We start from the raw sequence: 22,166 nt of genomic DNA on the forward strand, positions 1-22,166 counted from the left end.
GGCGGCGGCAACTTCGGGCTTTTCGCCCTTCCACTCTTGAGCTTGAAGATGGAGTACGACTACAGAGAGTGCTTCGACGCAGTGCATGACGCAGAAGAAGAAGATGTGCGTTATCCGGACAGGACAGAAGAAGTAGAACTTAAAATGGAGGCATGTTTGGAGATGTGTTGTTATAATAATTAGTATACATGATTTCCTTTATCTTCTTTGCTGTAATGGTTTTCTTATATTTCAGATATACCTGTTTTTTGTATGTATGTTGTGTTATGTTTCTTCTGTTTTGTGTACGTTTTATTATAATTAGATCTAGGTTTTTCTTAAACAGAGGCATGTTTGCATAGTTGCACGGTATTATGTGTAATAAGAACGGTGAAGTAAACATTAGAGTAATTAATATATCCTTCATTGCACTCGAGTTTTTAGAGGTATATGATTTTAGGTTAGTTGTTAATTTTTTATTTTGAGGTGTCATGATAAAGTTTAGGGATATTTTTTTAATTCTCTATCGAGTCTAACATTTTATTCTATTGCTTTTTATTCTATTGCTATTCTATTGCTTGCAGTTTGGTGAGAGCAATGGTAGTTGTACCGAGCAAAGAAGAAACATATTACTTGAAACGTTGGTCCACAATGAGAAAGAGGCTTATGAAGTATATTGTGCTTATGCTCATCACATTGGATTCAGTGTTCGCAAGGATCACACTACGTTTTGGACTAACTCCAAAAATATCAAGACGAAGGATTATGTATGTGGAAAAGCAGGTTTCAAGAAAGAGCTGAAGATTACAGAAACTGTTAAATATAGAAGAGCAGAAACAAGAACAGGCTGTCCGATACGATACGGAGTTGATGAGGAAGGCAATTGGACAGTTAAAAAATTAGTTGAATCGCATAACCACTCACTAGCGAACCCCGGTGACAAAAATTTGCATTGTTATCTATATTATTGTACAAGATTCAATGATTATTTAAACAAAACTTGTCATAGATCATTCTTATAATACGAACAAAATTGAATAGTATCATAAATAATTTGTATGTGGCACTATAACAATAACACCAAATGCATTTGATCGAGAAGAAATAAAATCTATTAAAACTTACCTCTTCGAGCCTTAATTTATGCATGCAACCATTTTGCCTTCCTCGAATGAGGCTCCTCCTTCGATCGAACTTCAAACGTACGCGGATTCGAATTTCACTCGTCACCTCTTCCTCCACTGTGCGACAGAGCCACTGCCTACTTCCTTCTTCCCACGGGGGAGCTTTCCTCCACTGCACTGGAAACCACTTCGCATGTCGTCCCCCTACCTTTGCCTTTGGTCCCGGCTCAACACAACGAAGCAACTACTCGGCGCCGTCGCCTCTCTTTCTCCTCCCTTATTTACAGAGATGCCATTGTTTGTTGACATCATCACCTCGGGCTATGCTGATGCTCTAATTTGCACTTATCGTCTTTCGCACTTGCCGTTCAACTCACCTGATAAATTCCTGCCCCCTCATACGACAATTTATAAGGTGAACTGACCTCCTATGCTTCCCGACCATTCGTAAGTTCTTTGCTTCCTCTCTCATAGGTAACCGAAACGGGACCATTGCAACTATGAGAACTTGTGATTTTCGATCCTTGCAACTGTGTTCTGGGTAAACTTTTCATCACTTTTCATCACACTGAAAACAATCCCTTGGATCGCTTCTTCCAATTCTCTATTTCTGTAAGATGCTTGAGTGTTGCTCCCGGTCGTTGTCCATTATTCTTATCCCGTGCAACCTCCACTTGGACTTCTACTGTTTGAACTTTTGGCATCGTCGTGGTTGCTGCAGTTCCGTACGACGCTCCATCTGTGTTGCTCCAACTAGCCTTCTTTATCTGGTTCATGTCCTCCATATGGGCTAGTTGCATCATCTCTCTCAATTCCCACGGTCTTAATAATCTGAGTGCTACCTGTATGTCAGGTTTTACGCCCTTCATGAAATTCCCCTCCAGTCATGCTTCAGAAATTCCTCACAGTCATCTAGTTCAAATCTTTCCCTATATTCCATGACCGTCCCCTCCTGAGTTAAAGCTTAGAATTGCTTATGTAGATCTCCTTCTTGAATGACTTGGAAATGTTCCAACAAATAATCCTTAAATTTTTCCCATGAACGAATCCGATATCTAGTCTCCCTTCACTGAAAACAAGGTTTTTGCCTCCAAACATAATCCTACCGCCATGAGTTTCTCCTTCCTATCTGACTCATTCATCGCGAAGTATTGCCCCGCTTGATACACCCACCCATGTGCGTCTTCCCTCTCGAAGATCGGCATATTCAATGTCCTAACTCTAACATCTCCACCCCAACTTCCTTTTCCTCCATTATTTCCCTCCATGTATTGAGGGTAAAACTCCCTACTTCGATTGTAACTATTTCGCCTCCCTGCTCCTTTCCTTTCTTCTTCGTGCTCCTGTTTGACATACTTCTTGCCTAATCTCTTTTCCATGTTATGTTCTAATCGCCTCCATCAACAATCTCTATCTACCCCCAATCGGAGACTTGAGAGGAAGTTAATGATGGTGGATGTTTTCCTCACGTTCCTCACGTTCGATCTCTTTTCCTTTTGATCTTGCCACGAATTCTCCAGTCAACATTTGGTTAGGATTTGCAAATTGAGCTCCGATGGGATCTTAGATTGCATCTTAATGAGCCTCTTTAGCATCTCTTAAATTTCCTACATACTCTCAAATCGTTCCTCCGGTCAGTTCTCCATAGAAGAGAATCTATCCTCTATGGCGACGAACCTTTCTACCATCTCAAATCTGATTTGACTCATCTTTTTCTCTAACTTCTCCAAATCATCTACTTTCTTGGCTAACATCATTTCCTATCACTAGGGCATGCTCAAATTCGGATCATGTGGCTGAATTCTAGAATCACAATTAGGGCACGCTTGATCCCGTTGCACCCTTCCCTGATGGTTCTGATCTGATCGAGTCTATTTCATGCGGTTTAGTGAGATGAAGATGAATCAAACTTGGAATCCCTTCTGTTTTCCAGGTAACTAAAACTGCTGTCGTATCACAAGTCTTCTGTCACGGCCCGATAAGATCTTGTTGTCTCCTTCCCCACAAGTCACAAAGGCAACCGAAGACCTTCCCAGCAAGCCCCGTTCCCCTATAGCTTCCAGCCTCTGCCTTCCCAGCTAGTTCTTATCATGACTGAATTGCGTAGACAGTGCTAGAGGGAGACAAAAGTGGGAGTTTCGAGTCTCTGTACACTGCTTCCCACCACTGTCCTCCCAATTAGTTTTGATCACGAATGGATCGCGCAGACGACGTGAGAGGAAGAAAAGAATGGTAGTTTCGGGTTATGATAAGCAAGGATTCTTCCAGTTAGCTCCAATCGCGATTGTTTCGTGAGGTGAAGTCATGGGGAATCATCTGTATACCACGATCCTTCCTCAGCGATCCTTGCCCGATAAAATTGACTACGATGTCGTCGCTTCCTTCTCTGCAAGCTCTAATCGCGTTGTATTACGATCTCTAGCACTGTTTCCCAAAAATATTGCTGTGATAATAATTTGATATTGTTCGACCTCAAAATTAGTAGGTTTTTTTACATAAATTAGGGAAGACACAATATTTCTTCAATAAATCAAACAACTCTATAAGAATACAAAGATAAACTCTCTTGCTTTTTGCTTTTCCAAGTGAGTTTAGAGTCTCCCAAAAAAAGACAGAAGCCTTCTGTTGAGCACCTATTTGAAGGAAGCCCAATCGACATCATCTACATTTGATTTGCCTCCTAACCAAACTTCGACAAATCCACTTCTTTCGTGGAACCAGACATTTTAGAAGCAAGTGAGCCACAGGTAGCCTAAGGTCGCCCTCGCTTCTTCTTTGTTGCTGAGTTAGCATTAGCAAATTCTGAGAAGTAGTGATCCTTGATGCACTCGGAAAGAACACCTACAATTCGAGAGGTAGGCGACCTCTCCCAATTCCTACAATTCGAAAGGTAGGAAATCTTTCCCAAACCCTAGACCTAAGACATAACTCAATCTCATGCATGCCCTAACCCTAGACATAACAAGTCTAGTCATAGCCAATAATAATAATAATAATAAAAGACTAAATTTCCCTTAGGCGTACAAAAGACAAATTTATCCTTAGGCTAAGTGCCCACGTAACATAATCTTCTACAAATATCTTTCGCTTTGTTATGAGTAAATATTAAGATCCCATGTTCTCTTCCATTGAGTTAAATGAGCCATGACATTTTTATTAGGGCATTAATGCTAAGCCCTAGCTGAGAAAAATAAATCATTTGGCTCTGGATGTTTAATGGTACTATCAAGTTCAGTTTTTTTTCTTCCTCAAATGACCATTTGAACATAACAAGATCATTGAAAAACGTTCTTACCATTTAATTTGTAAGAAATAATTTAGAGCGGTGCGTGCTCTATGGAGGTTCCACCGAGATTGTTGGTGAGGCTTGATAAGGAGGAAGAGCTTTTGGTGGCGAATTTAGGAAAATCAATGAAATACTCAAAACAAACTTTTATTAATGTAGCAAGAGGGTTGCAACACAACATAAATGACATAGGCAAACACCTCTAAGGTGTATTCCAAGGGTGGTGGAGGTCGGCTAGATGGTTCAGAATGATTGAAAATGGTGGCGGCAGCAAGGGAGTGCTGATAGCAGCGGGGGGAAGGTGCATAATTGCGAGGACAACAAGTATGGAGGGTCGTAGGTGACTGGCGGCAGGTGGATTGGTGACCGTTGGACAACAAGGACAATAGATTTGGGGTGAGGAGCAGTCTCTTGGGAGTGCTGGGAAGGATGGAGATGCTAGTTGGGAGAGCAGAGGGTCGAACAACAAGCAGGGCTGCTGTAGGGGTGCCGACTGGCTGCCGGAGGGGCTTGAAATGCTGGACAACGGGTTGCTGCAGTAGGAAGGAGGGTCAGCAGTGTAGGGGGAAGTTGTTGGGGTGGTTGGCGACTAAGATAATTGGAGGAGAGGAGTTGGGGAAGATAAAAGGGAAGTTATAATCACCACCTCGGAGTAGGATATAGCTGGAGTACCACCGCTTTTTTGGATACAACACTACAAATGAGAGAAGGATTCCACATAGGAAATCTAAAAGTGAACACAACAAAAAACTTCTAGACTTAGCAAACTAGCATTCATATAGCTCTAGTGAGGTATGAAGCGCAAAAGGAAAGAAGAGGAGAAATGAATGAGGAGGAGGCGGCCGGTAACGCTCGAATCGAGCCAGAGATGCGAAAGAAAAGACGCCATGGCCGCTCTCCAAATCTTGCTCGATCTGCCCTGCCCTTGGATCGGTCTCCCCATCAGATGCCTTGTATCGGCTCTTCTATGCCAGCCAGTTCAACCGGCTGGCCCATTTCCCGCTTCAGTGCTGGAAACTCAAGCACTCGCGTCAGTCTCCCGGGGTTGGTGGGAGCTTTAACGTCATAGATCGAATCTTCCGTTTCGTTGTCAGCCACCCCTAAATCTAACCAGCGACTGCACTATTTACCAAAGCACCCGAGGAGCTTTTCCCACTTGCGAGCATACCTCCCATTCGATCCATTCCGGTTTGGCATAATCTTAGCTAGAGGTACACCACCACGTAGATTCTCTCGAGCCAAATTCCAAACGAGTAAATATTTCATATGCTTCTCATCTATGACAATTTGAGCCTCAACGAGGTTGAGGGTTTGCAAGAATTTGATTGATGGGTTTCTTATTATCTTTCGGGAATTTCCTTTGACAATTGACATTTTGGAGAACTGACATATTCTGCCGCGTTCCAATGACAAGAGCTTCACATTGGCCTTCATCTCTTCATATGGAGCACTGGTGGTGAGGGTTGGAAGTGAAGCCACATGTGAAACTATCAGTTGGTCGTCGTTAAGACCATCCACTAAAATTTTAAATTATGACACCTGGTTCGCGTGATCTTTATACGTCTCAACAAAAAGTTCTCCTTCTAGGAGAGTAGGTACCACAAGCTCATCAAAATTTCAATGTTTTTTTTATTATGTGGAGGAAAAGCATTGAATGTATCCATGAACAAGGGAGTTCCACAGGGGAAGACACCATCAGATGAAAATTCTCGTTCGAACTGCTCTTCAGTGTCAGCGGTGTCCTTATCACATTTTTTGAACACCGTCATTCTCGGTGAAATAGATTACTCCCCTGATTGTGCATTCTGCTTCACCATGTCCAAATCCGTGACACTTGCAACATTTCTGGCTGTGACAGACTTACAGATTGGTTTTGCTAGATATTAGCCAGGGGGTCACTTGGTGCCGTGGTCTCTACACTTTCGAAGCTAGAATCTTGCAACTTTTGATGGTCGTAAGTTGGGAGGAACTGATGCTGTGTTTCCCGCTTCATCTTCACATCTTCTTGCCATCACCTTTTTCCTTTTGGATCACGGTCGAGGGTAGCCTCCCATTGGATTTCATCTTCTATGTCCATAATCCACCACTGAAGTCGACAGATTTCTCGTCGTATCTTCTCTTGGGAAGGCTTGGTCATGTAGCTTGCTGGTGGCATGGCTAGGGTTTAGGGTTGGGAGGTGAAACGAGGGTGTAGAAGACTCATTAACAGTATAGAAAATTTAATTTGGTGTTGTTGATTTTGAAAATCAACAAGGGGTTAATTTGGGTTAGATTAGATTCTTGTTGGAGGTTTGGAATCAGAAGGGAAAAATTTTGGTGGGGGTGGTTTAGGTTGGGGCGGATGTTAGAAAACCTTAAGATAGGACTAGGGTTGGGCTAGCTCTGATACCAAATGATAGTAGAACTAGTAGGAAAAATAATGAAATACTCAAAATAAACTTGTATTGATGCAAAGAGAGGGTTACAACACAACTCAACATAAAATAACAGCACAAAACATAAACGACACATGCAAACGACTCTAAGGTGTATTCCAAGGGCGGAGGAGTTTGACTATGTGATTCAGGTTGGTTGGCAAGGGTGGTGGCAGCAAGGGAGTGTTGATGACAGCAAGAGAAAGGTGCAGAATTGCGAGGACAATAAGTATAAAGTGTGGTCATAAGTGACTGGTGGCTGGAAGGTGTTGGACAACAAGGGTTGCGGAAGTGGGGTGAGGAGCACTCGATTGGGAGAGCTGAGAAGGATGAATGAGATGCTGGTTAAGGGCAGAGGGTCGGATAACAAGGAGGGCTGTTGTAGGGGTGCTAGCTGGCTATCGAGAGGGACCTGAAAGGCCGGACAGTAGGTTGCTGCAGTAGGAAGGGGGTTCGACAGTGTAAGGGGAAGTTGTTGGGGTGGTCGGCTGCTAAGGGAAGCAGAGGAGAAGAGTTAGGGAAGATATAATCACCATTTCAGAATATGATAAGCTGGAGCACCATCACCTCTGGATGCATCCTTACAAAAGGGAAAAGGACTCTACATAGGAAATCGAAAGCAAACACAACAAAGACCTCAAGACTCTTAGCAAACCGACATACATATAGCCTTAACTAGGCGGTAAACAAGAGAGGAAAGATGAATGCTCGAACCGAACGGGAGACACTAAAGGAAAGACGTCAGAACTTTCTCCTCCAAATAATGATCGATCCACCCTTCCCCTGGATCGATCTCCCCATTAGATGCCTTGGACCGACTCTCCTATGCTAGCTGGTTCAACTGGCTAGCCCGCTTCCCACATTTGTGCTGGAAACTCACGCACCCACGTCATCTTCCCTTCTCCCAATCTTTGTTTAGGTAGGGATTTTTTTGTACAAATGGACTATCTTTCATCACTAGGAAATAGATAGAATGAGAAGAAGATAGAAAATAAGAAAACTTTTTTTTTAAAAAAAATTGTGGTGCTTTTCTAGCTTAATCACAAGTATTTAAATACAATTGACTCCTATGATCTTATGGAAGTAAACTCTTGGACTAGAGCCTACGTCATCGTCCGCCAAATAATTTGAATACATATGTTAGTTACAATACTAAAAGGGCAATTTTGTCACTTTTTATTTATTATTGTGGGCTATAAATAAGAATTAGTATGTTTAGGGAAATGTTATGTTTGATTGTTTTCTTAAATCTTTGGGTTAGAGTTTGTGAGATTTTTCCTTGTTCTTGAATTGTAGATGTTTATCTTTTATGTATTTGAAATTGTTTCGTTTTAATTTGAAATCAACATAATAAAATCTATTATTTATGCCCCAATTTGTGTGGAAGCTTGTCTCGTTCCTGTTAAATTGGTATTCGAGCTACATGTTGGGAGTAGTGGTGGTTTCAAGCTTGCTGGAAAGCCAAAATTGGGATTACAGTATATAGGATTCCGCCTTTGTGACTGACAGTCACAATTCAAGCTAGTTGGGAATCCAACAACGACATCACAACTAACGAGGTTTCTCCTTCGTGACCAAACCTTGTGATACAATCATGATTTGAGCTAGTTAGGAAGCCAACGCCAGGGTTGCGGTGTATAGTGTTATACCGTCGTGATCGAAACTCACGATACAGTCATGATTCGAGCTAGCTGCGAAGCCAACGACAGAATCATGCCGTATAATAGTTTCACCTTCGTGATAAAAAATCTTCCTTAGAGTAATGGAGGCCAAGAAAGTAGATGCCTTGGAGGAGAAATTGGTGGGAGAGGTGAGCCAAATTAGCTATGGAATGGAGCGTTTCATGGCCATGGAGGAACATATCTCGTTCATGGAGGGGAGATTCATGACCCTGAAAGAAATGATAAAGAAGATTGTGGGGTTTCACACAAACCCCCCTTCACCCACCATGGGATCGATCGACATCTGGATGCGAGTGGCAGCAATCAAAAGAATTCCAACGGCATCAGAGCAGTGCTGATGCCTTGAGTGGATTTGGAGCCACGAGATCAAACAAAAGAATTAGGAGCGGGCTTGAGCTACATCACTTGAAAGGAATAACACGACATCTAGATGAATGGAACGAACCGAAGCAAGCTGGATCAATCAAAGGAGCCGGGAGATGATTTGAGCGACATTTGGAGTGAATTGCGCGAAGTTTTGGAATGAGTGGAAAAATGTGGAATGAATTGATATGCAATTCAGGGCTGGAGAAGATTGATTCGAAAATTTTTGATCTGGAGCAAGGAACCACCATGGGTGGGATCTTGATAGAGGGTTACGGTGACAACTTTTTTGGTTGGAGGGTGATTTAGGAGCCTATGGGGAAGAGCGAGCTGATTATGGGTGGAGCCAGTTTTATGGAAGAAGAGAAATCAATATATGTCAACGAAGGGAATCCAAACCCCACTTCATGTGTAGAACGAACTTTTGTTGAGAAAATTGTGGAGGAGACTCATTTATGAGAAACTGAAGATGTCTCTCTTTGAAGGAGGGGATGCCTTTGGTTGGTTTTATTATGTCGAGGGATACTTTGTTGTTAATGGGCTGAAGGAGGAAAAAAAAATGATGGCGATGGCCTTGTGTTTGGAAGGGAAGACTCTAGCCTGGTATCAATGGAGAGAATGTCAACCAATCAAAACATAGAAACAATTCAAAGCTAGATTTTTGGAGCATTTCAGAACCACACGGGAAGGGCATTTACACGAGCAGTTTGTTGCATTGGCCGAGGAAGGGTCTGTCATGAATTATAGGGATAAATTTGATATATTTTCTGAATTTTTGGGGAGGGATTGGAAGTAGTGTTGGAAGGAAGTTTCATGAAGGGGTTGAAGTCAGAGATTGGAGCAAAAATTCGTCTCTCGAGACCATGAGGATTGGGGAAACTATTGAATTTGCGCAGCTGATTGAAGATAAAAAAGCAATAGAATGGGTTAATAAGAGCAACACCAATGGATCACCTTATCAAAATGCTATAACCACAACGATACTTGACACTCCAAAATTGGAATTCTAGGGGGAGGCTCCACGGGACAGGACTAATGGGCCGTGATCGGGGCCGACATTCAAATGCCATATAGAGACAGTTTCAGGAGAAGTGAGCTAAGATGTTATGTTAATGGTGTAACGAGAAGTTTGCCCCAGGACTTCGTTGCAAGGATTCAACCTTATAGCTTCTCATAGTGTGTGACTAGGTGGCAAGGGATTCAAACACAGAGAAGCTTGTGGTGGAGGAGGAACACTCTCACTTGGATGTGTCAGAAGTCTCATTGAACTCGATGGTGGAGTTAACACCGAACCACACTGTGAAACTTCTGGGTCAGATTAGAGAGCATGGTGTAGTGGTGGTGGTAGATAGTGGGGCCAACCACAACTTCATGTCAGCTCAAGTAGTGAAGGAATTGAGGCTTGAGATGATCTACACAGGAAGTTTTGGAGTCATTATGGGGGCATGACAGGTGGAGAAGAGTAGGAGAGTCTGTAAAGCGGTGATTTTAATACTCCAAGGTATTCAGGTGATGAAGCATTTTCTTCTCTTGAATCTAGGGAGCACTGTTGTAAGATTGTGTATGAAATGGTTGCAATTTTTTGGAGAGACTAAGATGGATTGGAAACTTCTGACATTGGAGTTCCATCAGAGAGACAAGATGGCAGCGCTTCACGGTGACTATAATTTGTGCAAGACCTTGGTGACACTCAAGATCATGATCAGAGTAGTATAGGAGGCGGATTTGAGATTCTTAATCAAATTGCATAACATGGAAGAGACATATGACTTGGAGTTGGCAGAGATTCTGACACCGATCCAACAAATCCTGCAATAATTTGTTGAAGTATTCCAGTTGCTACGTCGATTGTCACCACTGAAGGAACATGCGCATGCAATAACTTTGAGACTGGGGGTTTCTTCAATTAGTATGCGCCTCTTTCGCTACCCTCAAAGTTTCAATTCAGAGCTAATAGAGCTTGTTGAATCTTCTGGTAGAAGAGGAGGAGATCAAATTAAGGAGATGGTGCTTGAGTTTCACATTGATTTGAATGACCAATTTACAACACTTTGTAATGATAAAAAAACTACCATTTTTGATTTTAGTTGGAATGATAGAAGTGCCTTGCATAATTATTTTGGGAAATACAATATGTGGTTGGTAGCAGAAAATGTGTTGTTTTTGCATCTTATAGATGGAGAGTAGATGACTAAAATACCAGAACATCTTAACATACACCGTGTTGATAGTGTGAAACACGTTTTTGAGTATTTTACAAGAGGAACTCCTAGTTCTAATGTCTAGCAGCGATAGACCTTACTTGTACGGAACACAAATACGTAAATGTTGAATTTGGAAGAGTTCAAGGAAGGGACATGCTACAACATCCATGGACAGGTCAAATATCTAATACAACTGTTGATGTCATCCAAGGCAGTCGATCAGTTGAGGTCCGTTCAATGGGAGTCACTAAAAGCATTGCAATTGATCAAATATTGAGAGACATCAAGAACATAGTTACTCCATTAGATTATGCATTATGCATTGGGAACTTGCTGGGAGAGGATGAGGATTTGGAAATTTTCTTGGAGCCACTTAAGTTAAAAGTGGTGTGCTAGGAATCGACATGTGGGGAAGAAGTGTTGATTAAATAGAAAAGATTGGCAGATCATGATGTCATGTGAGAGCCACATGACTTAATCTAACAGCTGAAGGAACAATGTCTTTTTGAGAAGGAAGTAATGTTAAACCAGCGCCTATGGCGCTGCCCGCTAAATAATTTGAAAACTTATGTTAGACACAAAACTAAAAAGACAATTTAGTCGTTTATTAGTTATTATTATGGGGTATAAATATGGCTGAATATGTTTAGGGTTATATTATTTGTGATTGTTGTCTTGTATCTTATGGTTAAGGTTTGGGAGAGATTGTCTACCTCTCAAATTGTAGGTGTTTATCTTTTAAATATTCTGTATTGTATCATTTTGATTTGGTACTCGCGGAATATAATATATTATTTCGATTCTAATTTATGTGGAAAGTTGTCTCGTTCCTATTGAAACATATAGTAAAGACAATAATCTGGAATCTTTATTTGAGCGGGAATGAATAAAAAGCTACCTAAGTAACCTAAATACATAAGAAAAATAACACACACATAATCAGGAAAACCAGAGTGATACCCAGATTTAAATGCAGTTATTCTTTATCCATTCACCTCCAGCCAGCGGACATCCAAAATGTAAGTAGCAGGCAACGATAGGAATATTTCCAGCTGCAGCAGGCGGAGACGTTCCAGCAGGTGGACAACAGGAGACTTCAGGCAAGCTTCCAATTACAACCGGCACAACAAGGTAGCAGCAGCCAACATTCCAATTGGGAAACCGCTTCAAAAATTTATGGCAATTAGAATAATTGCCATAAAGGTTTCTAACACTAACATTAGAAATATGCATAGCTGGACTTTACAAATGCCCTGTGTCTGCAACGTGCATTGTTTTTAATGAACTAGTGTTACTATTGTGTTTGCGTTAACATGGTTTTATATTTTTTATGACTGGTCTGAAGTGTCTATCAGTTTGTAGTCTAGTAGATGACAGGCATCGCTGCACCAACTTCAACTTCCATTATTTGACTTCAGCATAAATATGGCTAATAATGATTATGATCAGCGCCTCGGGGGGTGCTGGGGGTTGATTTACCTGTCAATATTGTAATGGGTGAATTTAGCATATTCCAACATCTCTGTGTTGCTATCAACGAACAGGCATCCATCAGCTTACTTTTATGATTTAAAGTACTAATTAAATCGAGAAAGGGACATCGCAGTATGGGGAGATCAATGTACTCCTTGTGTATGTAGAAGATATTTTCTTTTAAACGGATAATCAAGCCAATTATTCTGAGTAGCATTAATTGGGATAAACTGGTTTGATCTGAATCTACTTGATTGGGATAAACTGGTTTGATCTGAATCTACTTGAAATGTATAGAGATAGGAATTCTAACAGGCAAAGCACTGAAAATGACTTCCTAATGTGGAGAGAAATTTCTGTGTGTAAATGTGGGATAGTGCTGCATACATCAACTCCACCCTGTATTGATGGGAGTTTCATGCAAAATTTATGCTCCTTATTAAAAAACTTATGTATGGTGGTCTTGCTTTTAGTTCTCATAGTGAATTTGAAAATCTTAATACCGTATTGTGACAGGATAATGCAAATTATACGCAGTACTTGCGTAATGATGGATGTTTAATATCTATTTCCATGATGTTTGTACCATACTGGACAGCTGTTTTTATTGTATTTAAAGAAGGATTTCAGATTACGAAATTCTTACTTTTTTCCTATATAGTTAACTCAACATGCATCATTCCATCTGAGCAATGCAAAAGTTTTGTGGTGCGTAATTTCTAAATATTCATGTATTGTCTTGGAATGTTGATGTGTCCAAGTTTTTTGCATCCCCTTTACTGGAATAAATTAGACTAGATATCCATTGCAAAACTTATGCAGGATGAGTAAATCTCATTGTTTTGTTTGTGAGATATATTCTTGAAGTTATGACTGCTATTTCACATTGATTGGAGTTTCATGATTTATTTAATATTTGTTCAATTTTGAGGAGATTGAATTTGTGGTAGTGTGTTTTCACGCAAAATATTTATTAAGCTATTTATGTAAGTTCATTTAGAAAAAAATGATTTGTGGGTGTTTAGTTTGAAATAAAGGCAAACTAATGTATGGATTCTACTAATACTTCTACGACAATATTCTTAATAGAACTATATGAATGATCTATTCCTAAATTTTATTAAAATTTTTATGACAATCTTCTTAATAAAGTTAATCATCTAATCCCATGTTAAGTCTGACTCAACTCAATAATTTCAATTAAACCCTCATAACAAATTTTCTTGAAAGATTATCAACTCTCTTCTTTCAAATTCCACCATCTCTTCACAAGGAATTCATTGTTTTTAAATAATTCCCTTATTATCTTATGATGTATATTGATAAATACTATTTTAAAATATGTTATGAAAATTTTTTCTGGAGTTTTTTTACATTCTTTTCTAGATTTTTTTCCTTCTCATGTAGTAAAACAAATCTATTCATCATTCAGTGAGTCTGGTTTGAAAGTAGCTAAGTACTCTCTCAGGTTAAAACAATACGTCTGTTATCGAAATATTATATGCATCTATGAATTAAAATGTCTTTTCTTTCATCGCATTTCCATCTTATTTTGCACTCATCATGAATATTACTAAAAACCCATATGTAATATGTATCACCTTGTTTGTAATCCCTATATATTTTCCCCCTTTCCTTGAATATACATTACAATAGTTTGCATCTCTCTCCTTGGAAGTTAATTTTCAAACTTTCTAAGTCCAAGGAGCATAAGCATTAGCAACATTTACTAATGCCCTCATTCATTATTAACTTGTAAAAACCATTCTATCAAGTGATCTCATCCACCTCGACAATTTGCGTTCATTAATAATTAACTTAATTGCAATTATCCTCTCATCAAATCTCTTCACCCCACGAACTTTGTCTCTCGTCAGTTGGTTTAGTACTATGCATACCGGCTTTCACCCTTCCAACATATAACTTCTTATAAGTTATAACCTTTCTCAAGGTCCTCAAATTTCTCCACATTTCATTTTATTGGATTCATGATATTTTTAGGAAGAAAAAATTAGAATCACAATAAAGCAGGAACAACTGAATTTTCAGAATTTCAAAGTGTAAAACCGTTCATCCATCCCTAATTTACTATGTCTTTTGGTGTTGCTACTTACTGCAGAAGGAGACTATTTACAATGATAAACAATCTCCCAACGATCTTTGAGGTTCTGACTGGAACCCCCAAAAAGCTGTCTAAGGAGAAAACCCCCAACAGCAGCAGTAGAAGCAATAAACCAAGCTCAAAGGTATACCTCCATTGCTTTACACCTCAGTTCATCTTCATCTTATCAGATTTCACCCTCATATATTCATTCCCATTTGCAGTCCCAGCCACAGACAAAAAACTCAAAATCACCTTCCCTGAAGGACTATAATGAAAGCGGAGAGGAGGATGAAGAGGACGGTAATGAACACGAAAATACCTTATGTGGTGCCTGTGGTGATAACTACGCCAACGATGAGTTCTGGATCTGCTGCGATATTTGTGAACGATGGTTTCATGGCAAATGTGTCAAGATAACTCCTGCCAGGGCTGAGCATATCAAGCAATATAAGTGTCCAGCATGCAGCAACAAAAGGGCCAGAGTATGACCAGAAAGAAGAAATTGAGACTAAGTTTCCTGTGTTAGATTATAGTTTTAAAAGGACAACTGAAAGGGGAGATATATAATCATTTTGGATGCAATTAACCCAATTGATGATTAGATTTTGCAGTTTGTAGACTTTTGTTTTCATTTACTGTCTGTAGACTTTTGTTGTCATTTACTGTCTTTATCACTTCGAACTGTCATGTTTTATTTAAAAAGCTGATCTTCGAACTTGTCTTCTGTATTGTTGAATGCTTATTTTAACGAACCAGCCAAATTAATGTTGTTTTATTTTTTGGCTAAAAAATTTTGCTATTTTAACATTTTACTTCTTTCCCAGTTGCACTTTGATTCATCTATATTTCGCTGAAGTTTTGCTTTTTTTTTTTTTAAGAAAAATTACTTGCATATTACAATTTTTATGTATTTACATATGCGATACCTAAAGTTTGATATTCACACACACAGACACAAATATATATGTATATCTGTGTCTGTGTCTGTGTCTGTGCCGCGTGCCCCGGCATGGTGGTTGGTATTCTTGTTGTAAGACCCCTTAGGTCGGGGGTTCGAATCCTCCTCTAGCAACGTGAGCCTTAAGGAGGGTGGTAATTGAATTATTAGACACATTAGGAGTGGTTGGAGGTTCATATAATAGCTTCTGACCATTCCTTTTAAACACACACATATCAAAGTTTATGTATGAAAAGCTAAATTTTACTTTTAGAAGTTCAGTAATAGTGACATTATTGATGTGATAAAGATTCCGGTATTATGTAAGTGAAACACTAAACTTGTGAAGTATAGACGGTATCGATATGTAAGTACATAAACATTGTGTAGTGTAAATCCCTCTTTTTTCTATTATTGGTCTATTATGTTCATATTGATGGAAAAAAGAACATAACCCATCACTTTCATCTCTTGGTTCTTCATTGCCTTGTGGATATGATTGATTTATGCTCATCCAATTGGTCGTGTTGTGTGTAAATTCCCTTTTTTTTCTAATATTGGTCTACTATGCTCATATTGATGCAAAAAAAAAGAAAAAAAAAAAACCTATCACTGTATCTCTTGCTCTTCATTGCATTGGGGATATGATTGATTTATGCTCGTCCAATTGCTCTATTTGGTTTTATGACAACATTGCAATTAAGGCTGTCAAGACGGCTCGTTGTTCGCGAACAGCTCGTGTTCAGCTGGTTAAGAAGTTGTGTTCCACTCATTCGGTAAGTTAACGAGTCGAACACGAACAACACTAATAAATATTTGTTCGTTCGTGTTCGGCTCGTTTTGACTCGAAATACTACTAATCAATTTTATATATATATATATATATATTGATCTTTGATGAGTAAAATTTTTAAAAAATTTAATTGACTACAAGACTATAAAGATTTATAATCAATTAAAAGTAATAAATTATTAAATCAGATTCAAATAATGTTTTAAATCTTATCCCAATTTTTAACATCATATCACTACGTGATTAGGGTTGTCAAAACAACTCTTTGTCCGTGAATGGCTCGTGTTCGGCTCGTTAAGCAAACGAGCCGAATACGAACACACTTTTTGAGCTCGAAATACGAACACGAACACACTTTTTAAGCTCGAAATATAAACGAGCCGAACACGAACTGAGTCTGGACTCGCTTGTGTTCGGCTCGTTTACATCCCTAATTGCAATAATACGCCATGATTGATCAGATATGGCGAAATTGTTTTATAAGATAATTTATATTTATAGATAATGCTTTTCTCTTAAATATAAGATGTGTGATTCATCCTCCTTATTCTAGGTACAACAGAGATATCATATAGGATGTATATAAGGTTAAGTACAAGCACACATCGGATTACCACCGGAGTCGTGATCAATATAGCAAGGTTTGCAGCAAGTGATATAGACTTCATATTTATGTGAATTAATGTGGGAAACTTTCCAAACAAAGACATGGATCATGGGATATTATGTATTGCATGTTGGCTAATTTGATCCCTATATGTGCTAATTCGACCTTTTTCAAGTTTCTTTTTAATTTTATGTTGGATGCATGGGAAATTTTAATCACATATAAATCTAGAATTTCAGCTTCGGCAACATGATTACATTATAGTGATGATACATATAAATTTAAAATTCCCAATGCATCTACCAAACACTTGCTTTTGATTACATGCAAATGGCCACTACAGTGATGGATTATTGTGTAGCTCATAGTTAATGGATAGTTTAGACTTGGTTGATCAACTTTCTACATGCTTAATTATTCATTATTGTTAGAAGAACAAGCATTAATAGGGTGATCGAATATTTTCAAAAGAAAATTATTAATATGAAGTTAAAAAATGTTCAACACTTGTACTGGTAATATGATTATGTAATAGATGATAAAAAACTTGGTTTGTATCTTGCTCGAAAATAGTATCCCACTCGGAAATAGTTCGACACGGATTAACATATTCATTGTTTGCATTTATTTTATTTTGTACCTTTAAAGATAAGTTCATATGTAGGATGGCATGCCCAATTTGTTGGCCTAGTAATTCTGAGTCATTTGAACTAGGTTCGCCCTTAAACTCATAATCATTAAAGTTACAACTAAACTTGTTATAGGGCTATATTATATAACAAAGGTGGATAAATCACATGTATCTTATTTTAAATTGCTAGCAAGGTTAAAAAAGAATTAAACTAATATAATCATAATGGATTTATTGATGATTAATAAGTTGTGCCTTATAATGATGATGGTTTAGACTCATGCCTTTTAGATGAGTAGGCAAGACCTAACAAGGATCCTTTAGCTCAGTTAACTCCATTTATTATATGGTATTTCAGTTTTGTTGTGCTACTATTATTAAACTTTATACCTCTTCATATGCTTATTGCCCAACATTAGCCATAATGTTCAATTATACACATTAGTAGATTAAAGAGTTAAGATAGTGATTTTAACTCATCACGTAAAGCACCTATTTAGGAAGGATGGGTGTATCCTAAGAAGCACGGGTTAATCTCCAATTATAATATCTTTTTTCTCCAAAAATTTAGACAATTTGATCAAATTTGTGACCTTACACAACATCGAGCTCATTATAAGGCCATGTTGAATTACAAAGGCAGAAGTAATGCAATTTTCTAGCCTTTATTTATGAATAGCTTAATTAAATTTTTATTCAATTGTTTATTTTTACAAATACTTGTTTCTACGCCCTTTACAAAGTTAAAAGAGTTTCTTTTTTTTTTTTGTAAAAAAAGATTTTCTATTGTAAACTCTCGCTAATTGATCGTAGAATAGGTATACGTAAGTATACATATCACTTTTGGTATTACTAGGTTGGCCAGGTATCGTTCCCATGAGAACTTTACAAATTCATCCAATATGATAGATAAGTATCAAATTCTTTTTCTTTTTTTATCCAACACATGAAATTATTAAAGTTTAAAAGCAAGGTAAATAGTTTAATTTTCACAAAAAATCCACGATTTTAAGTTTGACTAAAAATTTTGATTAATCAAGAATAACTGTATTTTTTTAGTCTTTGTTAATAGCTTATACAAATAATCCTTAAGATGCAATACACTAAAAGACTTTGTGTATTGTGTCAAAAATATTGAATCATTTATATTTCTCCACTGTTTGCTAGAACCTATCAGATGTATGTCTACTCTAATAGAATTTTAGTCACACTAATCCCTATGTTAGTCCTGAGCTCTATCAATATCTCAAGGCAACATTACATATGAAATACGTGTATGACCACTATCCATACTCAATTAAGCTAATTTGGAGTGAAAAAAAACTATAAGAGATTTAAGGATTATGAGATTTTAATTTAAAGATATTAAAACCTAAAGGAAACTATTTGCCCCTAAACACTTTTAATACAATCTCAAGCATTTGCTTCACTAAATGTAAGATACATAAGTATAAAAGAAAATGGCCATATTTTCTTTCTTAGATCTTGCTAGGTACATGTCTTGATCTGCTCGTCCACTTGCAAAAAAATGCTCCAACGTCCTATGTCACTCCCTCTCACAGTCACACACTTTCACACCACTCACCCAAATTTTGAGAAAACACTCTCTCCAATTTTCTCACTCTCCTCTCTTACAATCCATTTATGCACTCTCATATATCCCCCTCAACCCTGTTAGCATATAGTCCAGTCAATTAACTCTAATTACCACCGTTATGATCGTGGACTGGTTATATAAAACTATCTAGCTTGGTCATTATACAGTGGTGTTAACGATAAAATGCTACACCACTGGTACATCATTGTGATGCTCATATGATAATGATGCGATGATGAGCTTTCTAACTTCTTTAATAATGGTAGCTTTGCGTTGTCACTGTAGCTCTTTGGAAATGGGTGTGACGAAATTGTGACTAGCATCGCGGGTTGAAAATGAGCACTGAGGCATCATGATGCCTAACTTTTAGCTTCTAAACTAAATATGGCTCAGTGTCTTGGTGCTATGGAGGTTAGCACTATGACGTTGTATGTTAGCACTATGGTGCTTTGGATTGGCATTGTGGTGCCTTGCTTTGAGAATACTTATTTGGAAAATCCTCAACATTGCATTATCATGCTGGATGGTGGCGATATGAGGCTAGTGCTTCAAATCCCAAACTCTTCAATCTTCCTTCTCCTAAGGATTTTTCTACACAAAATGCATTAATTAGTACAATATTTGAATAAAACTAATAATTTCATTTACTTTTTTATACAATTTATTTTATATTTTTCTCACAAAATAAATCCCCCAAAACTCACATGTTATTTATCATCAAGCAATCTCTTATCTAATTATTTATCATTGAATAATTAGGTAGCCATTATCTTATGAATCAACATCTTCTAAATAACATAGTGTATAGCTGAAGTTCACATAAATTATTAAAAACATGAATCACTACAAACCAATAATAACCAAACCTTTACTTAAATTAAATTCTTTTAACACTAGGTTCTTAAGCATTCTACGTGCATGTTTGACTAAATTATATTTAATTAATAAGTGATTATAAAATTTTAACTTCAGTCAATCTTATAATCTTTATTTAAACATTCTTATTTTGAATAACTTATAATCTTTATTTAAATATTCTTATTTTGAATAAAATTACCTTAATTCAATTACAAAAGCTTTTGATTATTTAAGTTAGAGAAGAATAGGGGTATCGACTTTTGGTATTTGGCTTTAACCTCAAGCTTTTCCTTGTATACTCATATAAGTTTTATTTTTTAATGCAATGTTCTTTTTCACCTTTTCTATTTTAGTTTTTATTACTTTTTTTTTCTTAAGGATTGTTATTTGTTAAGTTTATTTAGTAATTTTAGATCCATACTTTGGCACCGTGATGTCGAGTCGATATTACATGGTAAAGAGCCATCATATGGTTTTCTAGTACAATAGCCTTATGTTGGCTTCAAAATTTTCTTTTAGGGTCACAGTATTGTCCTTTGGAAGTTGGGATGCTAGCTCAGGTTAAAAATCATAGGATTTTTAATTGATTCCCAGATACTAAAGGTTAGACCTGCTTCGACTTAATGTCGTGATTTTGCTGGTGAAGTTGTGGCATGATGGACTAATCCAAAGAGTTTTCTCATTTTATTCATAATCAATGCACTTCACGTATTAGAGTACAATTATCATGAGTTGAATTTGATTAGTCAAGTTTGGCTCAGTCGAACATTTGACCAGCTTCTTAAACTTTTTAGGTGGGTAAGCCTTCGGAAGTGACCCTCATTTTAGTACACCTGATCCTATGGGAAGTGACCCTCATTTTGGTTTTGCTATATTATTCAAGTTTGGTTATCCCAAATAAACAAGCTTTTAGGCCTTTATAAGATGGAGACTTGGGGATTTGTATCCCAAATTGTTGGTACACCCTTCGTCAAGGGTGGAGGTTCTTTAATCTGACTAATTGTTCAAAATTATAGTAATCACACTTTTACCATCTTGATTGTTACAAGTATTTTGTTTTTGTGATGCGTACCCGTTCAGGCTATCTGATGAGGTGTGTAGGAAATTTTTGAAACCTTATCATTATTTAGGGGTAGGCATCTACATATAGGGCTCCAGAGTTTAGGTATAGTTTTGCTTTGGTTTGAGGATCAAAGAGAATGACACATAAGCGCCACACTTGAGTGTCATGGTGTCAATCTCCTTTACCTTCAGATCGAAGGGATTATGATGTGGTTATGTTCCCACAATATGCCAACATGACCTCTTTAGTTTTATTATTACATTTGTTGCATTAGCATATTTTAATATGCACACATATTTTTGAATATGTTTTTTTTTATTTTACTTGTCATGTCAGGTATTATGCATTGCATGTTGGCTTTATGTTTATTACATGTTGTGTGGCTTTTCATTGTTGTACCTAGAGTTAAAAGGGCTCTGGTGATGCTTCAGTGGTTCCATGACACCAGTTATGTTCCTCTTTGGGATATAAGTTAGGCAACTCAATATCGTATACACAACCTCATGGTGTTGTCCTTCTTCTTCAAGGTTGCACATTGTATGCCTTTTATGATCTTTTGTATTGTGAGCTTCTTTGATCCATTTGTTATATCGTGATGTCTTATTGTATCTTTCTTATCATAATGACCTTATTGTGTCAAATTTTTTGGGCTCACTCGCCAATTGAACTTGATTTGTATTTTTTTTTTTGCATTTTCATGCAATGAGTGTTCCACTTTATCTAGGTGAGGCACTTATTTTCTTTCCTGGTTTTGGGTCACATGAGCTGGCAAGTTGGTGGCAGAGCTTCAACATACCCTTAGATTTACCTGTGGTGGTAATAGTAAAATGCACATTTCATTTCGCTTATCTAGTAAAACAATATAAGTTATTTTATTATCAATAAATCTTGAAGAATTATTCCAAGCATAGATTCGAGCTAACAATCATCACTCAACGTGATGGGCGTTAGCCGATTTAGATGCTCTGGATAGGACCAACTTAGTGGCCCCATCAAGATTGTATAGGAAAGCCCTTCAACTCTTGCACTACACATCTTGCACTTAGATGTA

At 37.7% G+C, this 22,166-nt stretch overlaps 1 protein-coding gene across 1 annotated transcript in view; it reads left to right on the plus strand.

The window, feature by feature from the left end:
* The window catches only part of LOC110030626 (PHD finger protein ALFIN-LIKE 8-like), a 57,097-nt gene extending 41,724 nt beyond the window's left edge, over positions 1–15,373 (plus strand). Inside the window, exons 5-6 of the mRNA XM_020733429.1 lie at positions 14,645–14,771; positions 14,851–15,373. Of these exons, the coding sequence (XP_020589088.1) occupies positions 14,645–14,771; positions 14,851–15,117 (394 nt within the window). The 3' untranslated portion in view covers positions 15,118–15,373. The remainder of the gene's footprint in view (positions 1–14,644; positions 14,772–14,850) is intronic.
* Positions 15,374–22,166: the final 6,793 nt, after the last annotated feature.

The sequence above is a fragment of the Phalaenopsis equestris genome, unplaced genomic scaffold, assembly GCF_001263595.1.
Source record: "Phalaenopsis equestris unplaced genomic scaffold, ASM126359v1 Scaffold000745, whole genome shotgun sequence".
NCBI classification, from domain to species: domain Eukaryota; kingdom Viridiplantae; phylum Streptophyta; class Magnoliopsida; order Asparagales; family Orchidaceae; genus Phalaenopsis; species Phalaenopsis equestris.